Genomic DNA, 14,335 nt, shown 5'->3' with positions numbered 1-14,335 from the left:
TTTTACTGCATGCACTTCCTCAATACAACCAGAATATAAATTCCATGAGCAACATAATTAAGTCAATTAGACCCACTCACATGCGTAAGAGGAATGAACACCTACCTTCTAAAATACTTTGCTACCTCCTTAGTCTTACAGTTATTAAGCAAATCATTTGACCTCTCTACAATTATTTCTTATACATAAAATGAAGAGAATCATAAATGGTGTCTTAGATCCTTCCCTATTCAAATAGGGCTTTATAATTTCAACAAGATTAAACCTAGAGAGATAATTCATTTAAAGTAGTACTCAGTGACTAAATCCTTCAGTATGGGTTCTAAGACAAAAACTCACCTGGTCACATTCTCTCCAACACTAAGACAAGGCATTACATAAAATCACATGCAACACAGATATAATTAAATGACTAGAAGCTGTATTAAATTACAGCAATTTCTGCAAATACTACTTTCTTTAGAATATTGAAATGATCATAATTGTCTATTCAGGTTATTGTTAATACTCAAGGAACAATCTCAGGTTTTTATTTCCACTTCCCTCCATTCTCTTTGAAAGTCCACAACAAATGAGTCCTTGGTATTGATACCAATTTTTCTGACTCCTGTTTTACATATTTTTTTCCAGTGGAACTTAAAAAAATAACTCAAAAAAGTTAACCTATTCTTCAGGAATACAAAGCAAGAGGAAATAAGCTCTTTTCTCTTTTAAAAGAAACAATTACAGCTTATGATTTTTTTTTCTTGAACAACAACAATGGAGTTTATTTAACAAATGGGTGAAATATTTTTAACTAAAGAGCATTCTATATAAGGAAAACAAAGGAAATCCAGGATCACCACCATAAACTTAATCTTGTTGCCCTGTCTGATTATTTTCTTGGTAGTTCAGTCTCTAATAATAACTAAGTACTCTTTTCTTCTAGCCCTGTAAATTCAGGCTCTTTAGCTTTCTATCCTTTGTCCTTCAGTCCTTCTTTAGGTATTAGCACCTGGGTTGGATACAGAGGATGGAGAGACAGGAACAGAGCAGCAGGCCATCTCTCAGCTCTCTCAGAATTTTATGTTTCCGAGAAAGAAAGCCAAAATGGAAATGATGACAGTGTGGTAGCTGCCAGGGATGGTAAATACACAGGACTTTGAAGGTACTGTGGAGAAAACTACACTCTAAAGGCTGTTGTTGCTAGTACAAGTGGAAGACTGAACTCCTGTGGAACGCCTGGAGGTGAGAGAGAACATTACATGTCTGAGAAAATGCTAGTAGAGCTGAGTAGCTTGAACACAAAACACAGGGAAATAGGCTAAAGGAGGCACAGATAGCTTCTTGCCTGTCCTCATCTACCATGTGGTAGAGATGGGCATCTATCATGGAGACAACAGAAAATCCTAGTGGGAATTCAGCAGGGAGTAACACAAATATGTGACCAACTTTATTTTGTAGAAAAGCCTGCCTTATTACAGTGTGGAGAATGAGCTCCGATGAGATGAAGACACATCATGGCAGAAAAATCTTTCAGGGGCTCTAACAATAACTCCAGTGAAATGAAAGAGCTAAATTTGATCAGTGGTAGATGAAATGGAGAAAAATGGTTTGAAGAGAACCTACAGAGACAGTATAGCAATTGAGAGGTCAAGAGTGAGTCCCGAATTCTAGGTTCTACAACTGCACAATGGCAGTGCCATTTACCAGAGCAGGAGAAATGAGGTACCTCAAGAAGGAACAGGTTTTAGAAGAACAACGGATATGGTTTTAAAATTTTCTATAACAGTTTTATAAAGGGATCTGGAATTAGAATAGTGTTTTTAGCTGGAAATAAGGTTACAGGATTCATCATAATAAAGTGGTACCTGAAAGCTGGGGAATGAAGCTCACCAGGCATCATAGGGGGTAAGAAAAATCAGGCTGGGAAGAGAGCCCTGAGGAACACTAATTAAAACAAATAAATCAGAAAAGGGGAATTTAAAGTAGACAGAAATAAGGCTGAGCAATGGGTTCCAGAGATTACTTCAAATGTGCTGTTTAGGTGTTTGAAGGACAGATGTTGAGCAAGTACAAAATTTTTTTTTCCTTTGCTAATTCTCATCTTCTGTAGCTTAACATTAATTATGCAAATCTTTAATTCAAAGATGAGTTGCTAGAGTACCCAGTTAACTAACAGAGCCAAAAGGAGAGAAATCAGATACATTATTCTGGAGTAATGTTCGTTCATGACAAGACAACCTATCCTTCTAATAATATTTACTGTAACATTATTTACACACACCCCATTGATAATTCAGGAAGCTGTTTTGCAGAGGTAGTAGGTAAGTTCAACAATAGTAAAATCATGTCATGCTTTATGGGAAGCCTTCTTTATAGTCTGCCTTTATAGAATTCTTTAGTTACATCCTGTTAGTACAAAAGTCTTCTCTTGTACACAACACTTGTACTAACAGGATGTAACTAAAGGATTCTATAAAGACAGACTATACAGTGCTTATATATATATATACTTATATATATATACATATATATGTACACACACATACATTTACATATATAAGTATATAGATACACACATATGTAATTGTTCAAAAGCTTATTTGATAAGAACAGTAATAACCAGAAATGTATGAAAATGACACCACACTAAATATTAAAGTTTGTTACTATCTATTATAACTTTTTTCTTTCAATCATTTTCATTGACAGAAATTCATATGCAGAAGTGAATGAGAAATAAGGATTTTTTCAGTGGGATTCCAATTTCATGTCTTTTACAGGGCAACAGGAAATAAAATGAGTGTTTTAATCCAAACATTTTCAGGTTGGCCCAGGTTTGCTTTATTAATGTTTGAGGAATAATATGGCATTGTATGAATCAGACAGAAGAAGCATGTCTATATTCAGGATGCAAAGCTTCAGGACATTTCTTATTTTTTAAGTCCTCTTCTAACATTCAATGCTTCCTCTAAAGGAAAATTTTTCAGAATTGTTACAAATTTCAGTTTACTTTTTAGTGATATTAAGAATAACTTCTGTTGACCAGTATAAGTTCTCTAAGAGAAGGAATTTCATCTGCTTTATTCACTTAGTCTCCTCAGAATCTAACACATTTTGTGAATATAGTGGGTGCTTAATAAATATCACTTAAATGAATAATATCTTGTAGAATATGAAATAATTCATTTTTTAGAAAATGAATTAATAAAGAACAACTTGTCTTATAAACTCGTATTGTAAGTGTTTTAGGTAACACCTGGCTAGACTTAATTTAAAAGATCTGACAATAAATAAAAACTACTATTCAAAAAACAATCTACTAGCCTATGCTGAAAAGATTAGTGCTTATACCTATAAGAGTTAATGCTTTTATGCCCTACTATTTTCCACACAGATTTTAATAAGGTTACATTGTTTACTAGCTGTGGCAATTAAATTGTTAGTTACATTTAATTTATTCTCCATTTAGGAAATAAATATGGGTCAATGGTCAACAGTCTTTCAAAACATAGACATATTACTGACTTATTCACTGATCTCAAGAGTAGATTTTCATTGTATAACATGACAGCAGTATAGGATTTGATGGATGATAATGAAACCCTGAAAACTTTGCATTATATATTTATTAAAATTAAATTTGAAAATTAAGAAAAATGTTTAAGCAATTTAGATGTAATTTTCAATTGGTATGATTTGCTAGTCATTTTGTTTTAGCTGACTGATAAATGTGGGGATTTAAATATCAATTAAAAATAAAAGGAACAAAGTACCTTTTCAACAAGGTTTGCTCTGTAAATTGGCAGGCCCACTCATTCTATTATACAATCTGGATGGCACAGAATATACAACAGGTAAATGAAATTTGCTTTGTTTTCCAGTTCCAACATTACCAGATCTATACATAATTTGTTTTTAACTTTGACAAGCCCCCAAACAGAAGAAAGTATGGTTCTACTTGCTGTGTTTTTGCTTATTTGGGAAACAGATACTCACACCCTTGAGGAGAGGATACTCTCTTCCTATTCCTAATCACACACTACATCATATGTTTAGAAATAATCATATTATACTGCAGCAGACAGAACTGGCGCCCAGTTATACCATCAGGAAGCCAGATGAAAATATTCATTCTATACCATGGTGCCCAGTTATTGGGAGCTTCTCTTTTCATAGTTTCTGTGATCAGAAATCAGTATCACTCTGAAAATGAGATATTCTCAGTGAGATATAGGTATTCTCAGTGAGATATTCTGAGAGTGAGAGACTACAGTGGCATAACATGTATTCAATTGCTATTCAATTTTTTAGTAGATATAGTTGTTAATTTATTACTGTGCCTGATGTAGAAATTAAACTCTATCACAGGTATATTCAGGTAGGACAAAACAGAGCATTATGGTTTGGTAACATCAGCAGATCAGGCCCTCACTGAGGCTGTTGGAACTTCATCCTCACAGGTAAAGGGACACATACTAAACATCAAGAGCTCTCCAGTGAAGGAAAAGCAGGGCTGGGGGACAGAGGGTACGTCTTTGGACAGTATCTCATGAGACACCTCAACTGCGGCCTTTGTTGTAATTATCCCATTTTAGAAAAACCCAGAAATACGCAATTGTTGTTTAACAGTTTCTCCCACTCAAGGAATAAAAGAGAAATTGCTGTTTCTTAGCAGAAAGGTGTGGCCTGTTTCCATGAAAAGGTAATTAGGAGGTAACCTAAAGATCCCGGTGTTACCTGTTAAGCTGGCAGTAAAAATATCGAAGTACACCTCATTTAGAATGGTTGAGTTATAGAATTTTAAAAGTAAATCACAGTCCATGACAACACAATAAAATTAAAGCAAAGATAATTTTTTTACAGTTATTTGAGGTAATGTGCCAGATAGGCCATTATTTTCCATGTTAAGACGGAAACTTAGAATTTCAAGTATCACGCCCCTTTTTATTTTTTATTCGTACCTCACTGCACTTGCTTATCCTCCTGGCAACGATGAGCTGGATCATTCCTCGTTTGTTCCCTTCAGTAGACATAGACCTTCTGAGGGTTTCCATGGCATCTTGGTTTGTCTTGCCCAAGAGGGATTCTCCATTTACTGCTATCAGTTGATCATTCACCCGAAGCCTTCCATCCTGGGAAGAAAACAGGTAAAATAAGGCTATTAGATAGTCTTTTATAGATTAAAAAAAAGTTGTTTTCCCTTTAGTTAAGTAAAAAGGAAGCAAAAAAAAAAGTGTTTTAATCCTAATGGATTATGCCCAATTGAACACTATCATAATAATGTCTAAACAGCCACTGAAAACAGTGCCTATTTCAATCATTTATACATTTGTAAATGAAGTCATTAACATAATCTGTTTACCAAAATAGCATGCTAATTCAAGGGACACAAAGTGATTACTTTCTTGCTTCTACAGACATCCAAAGAGGTTATTTACAGTGAGCCTGGAGACATGGAAAAGCTCAAGGCTATTAGACAATGCAGAAAAATGTCCCTCAGAAAATGGCCCGGAAATTTTCTCTAGAGTGAGAAATAGGATAAGTAACCCATAAGAAGAGAAGGGGAAAATATTAAAATTTCCTGTATATGGCAGCTCTGTCCCAGAACTAAGCTAAACGTTTGCATAAATGTATCTTCTTCATTTAATCAGAATACAAATGGACAAAAATTGTGGAGTAAAGTTATGGACTTCCTCACCAAATAAGAAAACACTGAGATTTCTTCTATTTGTTTGATCATGGATGTGGGGTGGGAGAAGGTTTGCATAGAAACCAGAAAAAGTTCCTTAAGAGTATCTGCATGTACCTCCCTGGTGGCACAATGGGTTAAAACTCCACACAATGAAGTTCTCAGAAGCCACTGCAGCAGGAATGAGATCCCGACCCAGCCAGGGAGCTGACCCACATGGCCTTGCAGACCTCTCCTGACCCGCCAGAGCTCCCCTCAGCAGTGTATCCCAGTACATCTATCTAACTGTTCTGCTCCCCACTCTGTCCCTGGTGAATTCTCTCACCCACCACACCTCTGGCCTGTACCCCAGTTTTGAAAGCATAAATAAATAAATCTTTAAAAAAAAAAGTGCATGTGTTTTCCAATAAGAATCATTTTGAGCTCAAATCAACTGAGAAATGCAGGCAGAATGGCTTTCTTCCCTCTCCCTTTCTAGCCAAAGCCATGGGCTATATTTCACTTTGTGAAGCCGTGTCCTCTTCTCTCCTAAACTAAAAGGGAAAAAGAAATCTACTACTGGCACTGATGAGTATGAACAGGCCAACCTTATTAATTAAACTTTATCAACCACTAGTTTCCCCAAATATTTATCTTTCCACAATTCTCTCCCCTTTAAAATCCAAGCCCTTTCCTTTGTCTAGTTAGTCCTCCACAATTGATTGTTCTTAGTTAAGATGATACATTAAGTTATTGAGACTAAATAGCTTGGGATTCCGTCTCTTTTCTGTAGAGCAGAGTTTACATTTGAAGGTGTCCAAGTCAGAAAACCCCAAGATTCCTAAAACTGGCCCCCTCAAGATACCCACTCTGGCAGTAGTATTTTGAGCTAAGAGCAATGCGATCTCTCAAGGCTTAGGAGAAAATTTTGCCCTTGCTCAAGATCCTCCCTACCACAAATAGAGTAAGAGATCATCACATCCTAAGAGTCTGCCCTTTTCCTAATTGAAGTAATAGCTGCTCCTCTCCTTCCATGACCCAAGAAAGATAGAGCTTACAGATGTCCTCCACGTGTAGATTGTTCAGTGACTGAGTCTCCTTTAAGAATCTCCTCTTTAATTAGTATAAGGGTGCAGAAACCCCTTCTTGTCTGTCATGGTAAGTCTCCACCCTCTCTCTGTTTGAATCCCTGATCCCTAAACTCAGGGTAAATATCCCTGGTTCACATTGTTCTTTAGAATTTACAGTCACATACATTCTCCCAAACATATTATTAAATTGTGGCTTTATCTTCTACTGATCTGTTTGATGGTAACTTGCTCATTACTCAAACTTTACAAGAACACAGATAGGGTGGGGAAATTTTTCTGTGTACACTGAAAATATAAAATTAAAAAGTTAATATCAAGGTCCCTTCCGGGTGGCACAAAGGGTGAGGATGCGGACCTGCAAGCTAGCAGCAGCCTCTTCAGTACAAGTTCGATCCCTGACCCCAAAGGTGGTCCACATGGCGTGGCAGACCTCTCCTGGCCTGCCAGCTGCTCCCCTCGGCAGTGTACTTCGTCAATCTGCCTGTTCTGTTCCCCACTCTGTCTCTGGTAAAACCTCTCACCACCGCCTGCACCTCTGGCGTGTACCCCATTTCTGTATGCATAAATAATTAAAAAAAACTATAAAGATAAAAAATATTAATTAAATTTGCAAACTTTTCTCTCCCTTAATCTGTCAGTTTAATTCATAGGTCATAGTTAACAAGTCAATAAGGATAAAGGGCAGCTAGCTAATCCTCTCCTACAGTATATGTTTCCAAAATAAAAGAAATTTACCATTTTAGTTACTATGCATATGCTTGATAAAGTTGACATGTGCTTACTTTAGATGCTGCTCCTCCATTAATAATGGACTTGACGAAGATTCCCAAATCCGCATGGTTCTCTTTTGATCGGTTACCTTTGACACTGACACCAAGACCAGCTGATCCTGAATCATTAAGTGGAACTTCAAATGTCAGAAATTCCCTGGTGCCATCAGGTGTGAGGACAATGTCTTCATCTTCTGCTTTCTAATAGGGAAGAAAATTGCATATAGTACATTATATTCCAATGTTCCTTATACTCCAAAGTTTCTTTCTCATAGCTATTGGTAAAGACTGTTAATGAGCAGTTATTTAATTATAAGAGGCACAGTATTTTGACAAAAGTTCTGTGACAAGATTCCTGATAACACTGCATCTGCATTCCACTCCAGATGATTCCTGGAACCAGATGGTAATTATTTTATGGCATACTTATTTTCAATATTGAAACAAACCCAAACCAAATTCTGAGAAATATAAGGAATAAATACAGTAACAGAACTGAAGCTATGCAGACTCTGAAAGCATGGGATCTGCTTTGTTGTTTTTGGTTTATACAATCTAAACCACAGGAGAAAAGTATAAAAAGCAGGAATTAAAACAAATATAACTCATTAGTTCCTTTAACCTTCACTAAGAATTTTCAAGGTTATTAATAGCTCAAGGCTTATGAATGGTATAGCATTATTTTATTCACAAAAACAAATCCTGAAATAACAAAGCCAGCAGGAAAGGTATTCTTTTTCAAAGAAAAACTAAAATTTTAATAATCAGTATCTGTGAGACAATGGAGAAAAGTATCAGAGAAAAATTTTCTACAATGATATACCATACATAATACAGCTGATAAAAATTATCAAAGCAATATTACTTAGCTAATGAGTTGTATAGCCAAGCTTTTATTATATAACTGCAGCCATCAAGAGCACAGATTTGTTCAGACATGACACATTTAAAGTATACAAACTAGTGATTATTGCCCTTAAAAAACAGAGGAAGAAATGGAAGTTTAATTTACAATCTGATGAAATGCAGACAGATGATATGGTCTGTCAAAAACAAAAACAAATTTTATGCCAGAAAAGAATTTCATTTCTGAGTTCTTCTTCAGACATACTACCCATGAGCAAGACTTCAACTACTGACTATACTGATTATCTTTAAGAAGGTACTGCTAAAATTCTTTTTCAAACTGCATTTCCAAACACTAATGGGTAAACTCTACAACTAAATGCCTCATCTAGTTCAACAAATTATCCCTCCTCTTTCCTTGATTTTGATATAATTCTTCAACATTTACCTAGGCATTCAAGTTGGAACAATCAAGTGATACATGAAGAATGGTTAAACACATGATATGTAATTAAACTGAATATAATGAATCCTTTAATGAATATTCAATTTACACAGGAAAGTAGGCTACTGCAGAGCAATGGAAATGTGGGTACACTTCAATTTCCTTTTCATTGTATTCCAATAATTTTTTAAAATTTTCTAATAATCAAAATTAACATAATTATAAAACATTTAAAAAATAATTTGGGGGATTTATTATACCATCTGAGCTATCTCAGATGAAATGATGAGTGGAAGTGTAACAATGTCACTGTTTTTTTTTTGTTGTTGTTCATATAACATAAATCAAGCCATTTTTATGTCTTCAAACCCTTAAAATGTGATTTGTTAAGTGATTTTTCTAATTTATGAAAGGTCAATGTGAACATTTTAAAGATAGGCTATTCTCAATGCAATCTTAAAGGAAGGCCTTAAAGGAAGGCCAGGACAAAAAAGACAACCCCTAGTAAGTCAAAAAACAGACAAACTATAAAAAATACAAAATAGAAATGACTTTGAAGAATACGAGACAGTAACTATGTTAACTACACAATATAAATGTATTTCAGTGCCAGACTAAAAACAAACACTAGGCTGTTCATCATAAAAATTTTCTTTACCATATTGTGGTATCAAAGAATAATTACACCTCAAATAAAGTCAATGTATTGAGAAAAAAATATTAAGCGAAATAGTGTTACCCTATTTATTATGCAAAGTACATTTACTCATTTAGTTCTTTACATTTTACATTTTGTTCATATGGCTCAAACAAAAATTATTGAATAATAATTACATGAGTGAATACAGTAGCCACATACAAACAAAAAAAATCACAAAAATATATAGGTAAATTTTTAAGACTGAAATACAAAACACAACCTCTACTTTATATCCATAAGAAATTGAAAAATTAAATTTTTTAAGTCACTACTTAAATTATTGGAAATAAAATATTTCAAAGCAGGGAAATCAAAGATGATCCTTATCTGGGCACATTTAGAACTGATCATTCAGTTCATTTATTTGCCTCATATCTGGAGTGTTCTTAATTGTCACTTACTGATTTGGATCTTCAGATTAGCTTTTTAAACTTTACTGATTTGAACATTTCCATAACGTTTTAGAAAGCTTAAAATTCTCATTTTTTCCACTTAGAAAATCAATATAAGGGCCTGAATGAATATAATGAGAAAATTTTAATCAAGTTGGAATCATTTTCTGATATGTCCTACTCTGAATGCATCTTAACGAAGACTATATTCTCCATGGTAAACTTTCATTTGTTATGAAAAAATACAGGAAGGGAGTACATTTTTTCAAATTTCTTATCAAGTTTGAAGTCATTATTATCATTAAAAACACTTAAGTGTGACTGTACTTTTCCTTTGATATTTCATTACTAATCCATTGGCTCTACATAAAACTGAAATTAATGCCAGCTTTTAGAAGTTAATTCTCTGGCAATAAAATGTTAAATTAGTCTTCCAAAACCATGTTAAATACTATTTATCAGGAATTTAACTTCTTGATGCAGGCACCTCCTCATTATTACACAAAGAAGAAACTAATTTTTTAGCACTTTGTTATATCATCCAGTTTCTGCACTTTATCAAATGACTTGCTGTCTTTAATTTGCCCCTCAAATCATATGCACATGATCATGTCAATTAAGCACACATTATATCCTTCATGCATGTACACCCAGTGTTTTTTTCCCTTAACAATCAACCGACCAGTTCTTCCTTTGCTTATTACACCAATGGTAATTTTGTTTTTCACTGTCTAAGGAAAAATGAGCATGTTCTTCTAACAAATTAGAAGTAGGGAAAGTGTTGAATGGAAGTGTAAAGGCATTTTATTTTCACACAATTTTTGGAAGGGCAGAAAAAATGTACACATATATTTGCAGTGAGATTAAAATCAAAACAAAACAACAAAGCCACAAGTGACCAGCAACAAGGCCCTGTATTCCTTCTTCCCATATGCACAGGTGGAAGAAATGTCATATATACTCATTTCATAATAGATGATAAAACTACAGATGTGATTCACTAACTGATATGGGGCTTGACAAAGAAATAAATGATATTATATATAAGTATATAATACCTATAAATGGGTATATTTATATATTATATTCATTCCTGTTAATATCTTGAATTTAAAGACAGACATCTGCCTCAGACATCTCTCCTATAACCATAAACTTTCTGAATGACAGAGATGACTGATGGCTCTCCCTGGTGGCACAATGGGTGAAAGCACCATTATGAAGCTCTCAGAAGCCACTGCAGCATGAGTTTGATCCCCAGCCAGGGAAGTGATCCACATGGAGTGGCAGACCTCTTCTGACCCACCTGCTGCTCCCCTCAGCAGTGTACTTGTCAATCTGCCTGTTCAGCTCCCCACTCTGTCTCTGGTGAATCCTCAGTGAATTCTCTCACCCACCACACCTCTGGCCTGTACCCCAATTCTATAAGCATAAATAAATAAATCTAAAAGAAAGAGAGAGAGAGAGAGATCCTAATCCTATGGAAATTTCTGGGTGATAAGAGCATTTTTTTGTTCTGATAAGGTGAATGTGGTAAGCTGTTGGATGGGGTTTGGTTACCAGCAATACCAAGCTTATGTATAAGCCTTACCTCATTCTCCAGAATGGGGAATGCAGCTGAGCATTAAGTTAACTGTTAAGACTATATGATAAACAGTCCATAAAAATCTCAAAGTATGAGATGCAAAGAGCTTCGAGGTTGATGAAAATATCCATGTGCTGGGAGGGTGTCACACCCCAATCTCATAGGCACAATAGTTCCTCATCATGAAATCCTTCCTGACTTTGTAGTATGTATCTCTTTAACTGGTTATTCATTTGTATGCTTTAAAGCATACTTTGTTTTAAATTGCAAATATAAGTAAGCTCTTTGTGGGGTTCTATAATGCTAGAATGTTACCCAACACAAAGAGAAGATCATGGAACACTTGATTTGTGGTGAGGAGAGACAGGATTTCTGGGTACACAGGGTCTACTACTTGTAATTTATGTTTGAAGAGATAGAAAATCTTATGAGACTGAGTCCTTAACTTGTGGTGTCTACACTAAATCTAAGCAGCGTGTGTCAGAATTAGGGAAAACTCTTATTTCTGGCAGGAAGTGTTGGAAATGTAAATAGAGAAATAACAGCAGAGTTGTTTTCTTTGTTCTTCTGTCATGGCTCCACTCTTAATTTACTGAATTTTTTTCTCAAGGCCTTTTTCTAGGGTGAATATCTTTATTGAACAAATCCTGATAAATTAATAATAAAAAGATAAATATCCTTACACAAGACTTGAATCATCCATTTAAAAAAATGACCAGTCATTTATTGAAAAAATAATTAGTCCAATTTTTTATTACTTGCATTAAATAAAATGCAGATTAATTTACCAAAAAAGTAATCACATTGCTAAAATAATTTTAAATACTTTTTTGTAGATGTGGTAAAATGCATACTTTCTTCCACTGCTGGTGAAAATTTTAAAAGATAATAATATTTATGGTATGCAGTTTGATAATGTGCATTTACAAAAGACTCTTTTTCCGTACGCCATAAATATGACTTTCAGTAATATATCATAAAGAATATTGTAATAACATTCCAAGACTTAACTGCTAAAATGTTTACTGCTTAACCTACAATAGTTACAAATTAAAAACATCCACATTAAGATTAAAATATATGTATGCAATGAAGTATCAGCTATTAAAGTGTCTTGAAAAAAAATTTCATGAGACAAGAAATACTTATGACTAAGATATTGAGTTTTGCCTGGTGGATTGTCATGACTTCATACTTCATCCATCACAAGCCTTAAAAAAATGTTTAATGTCTGTTCTCACAACAATAAAAACTTCACAAGAAAGGAATATAGCAATCAGTCTTTCATTCTCTTTGGAACACGGCATTTATCAGTTACATGATACGTGCACAGGACATGATATATATTAGCTGTACAGGTGAAGATGAAAATCATGAAAAAAAAATACATCAAAATGGTGACACGGAAACAGAACTTTGGGAGAAGGAGAATGTGACATATCCAAAGGAGAGACCTGTAAAAGTAGATCATTTAATCATGTTATGAATAAACTCATGTCCAAATTTAATCTGAGGGACACACATGGGCTAGACCCCAAGCAGCATATCAAATGCTTTGAAAACTGCAACTACACTGGCGTTTCCCCCACCAAAAGAGAGATGAGCAGAATTCATGATCTGAACATAATGGGGTTGAGTTCAATCTCCATGAATTTCTATTGAACAAGTCTCAAAATGTAATATTCAAATGACCAAATTATAATCCAGAAGTTCTGAAAATGAACAGAATCCAAAAAATGTGTCCAACTGAAAAGACCACAGCAATAGGTGAAAATAGATGTCCCAGGTGTTGAAATTATCTAAGATTTTAAAGCAGTTATCGTCTAGATTCTGGGTAAGGAGAGAGCCTCAGGAAGGAGTGAGCCTGAGGGCAGAAGGGAGGAAGGGAAGGACAGGAAGGGGGGGTCAGCACCAGAGGGGGAGGACATGCCAAAAAGGATCTCAACATATGAAATCAGTCAGAAACAGCAAGTGTTGATGAGGGTGCAGAGAAAAAGGAGCCCTGATACACTGTTGGTGGTAATGAAGACTGGTTTAGCCTCTGCATCTACAGAAAGCAGTATAAACTTTCTCAAAAACTTCTCAACATATGACCCAACAATACCTCTCCTAAAAAAAAATACACCAAAAAAAAAAAAAATTAACACTAATTCAAAGGGCTATATGCACTCCTGTGTTCACTGAGGCATAATTTATGAAATCCAAGTCATGAAAACAACTTATGTCCAAAGACAGATGAATGGATAAAGAAGATGTGGAATATAAACACAATGAAATCTACTCAGTTATTAAAAAGACCAAAATCTTGACATTTGTGACAAGATGAATGGAATATAGGGGATTATGCTAAGTAAAATAAGTCACAAAGAAAAATACTGTATGCTTTCACTCATATATGGCATATTAAAATACAAAAAAAAGAAACAGAACCAAATTAAAACAAACCCTTGAAATATGACTGCAGAATTGAGGTAACCACAGGAGAGGATGAAGGGGTGTATGCAGGTGGGGGATAGAGTTCATGGATGGTGATAGAGAATTACTGGAGCTTTGATGTGGTGTATGGGGTGATAATATACATTTACAGAGGTGTGAACTTATATGTGTAAAATATACATAACATTATAGATCAAGTTACCTCAATAACAATTTTAAAATAAATTAACTATTACTATGAAAATAATATAATAGCACTACTTAAAAATAGCATTGGTTTCATAGCAAAATCAAATAATAATTTTAAAGTTATCAATCAATGAACCACAAAGACAGACAATGAAGAAAACAATTTAGATATATTTCTCAAAGGAAAAAAAATCAAACACCAAGAAATCTTTATATAAACAACAGTTT

The 14,335-nt window shown here is 34.5% G+C and overlaps 1 protein-coding gene across 16 annotated transcripts in view; it reads right to left on the bottom strand.

The window, feature by feature from the left end:
* The window catches only part of PARD3 (par-3 family cell polarity regulator), a 476,523-nt gene that overhangs the window by 226,886 nt on the left and 235,302 nt on the right, over window positions 1-14,335 (bottom strand). For all 16 annotated transcript variants that reach the window (XM_012731317.1, XM_004691164.2, XM_012731307.1 and 13 more), the window contains 2 exons: window positions 7,527-7,715; window positions 4,947-5,117 (listed from right to left, as the gene is read on the bottom strand). In XM_012731317.1, coding sequence (XP_012586771.1) covers window positions 4,947-5,117; window positions 7,527-7,715 — 360 coding nt within the window. The remainder of the gene's footprint in view (window positions 1-4,946; window positions 5,118-7,526; window positions 7,716-14,335) is intronic.

The sequence above is a fragment of the Condylura cristata genome, unplaced genomic scaffold (assembly GCF_000260355.1).
Source record: "Condylura cristata isolate star-nosed mole 26May11 unplaced genomic scaffold, ConCri1.0 scaffold00030, whole genome shotgun sequence".
In the NCBI taxonomy this organism is placed as follows: domain Eukaryota; kingdom Metazoa; phylum Chordata; class Mammalia; order Eulipotyphla; family Talpidae; genus Condylura; species Condylura cristata.
The sequence above is the reverse complement of the archived record's forward strand: the minus strand, read 5'-3'. Positions and strand labels throughout refer to the sequence as shown.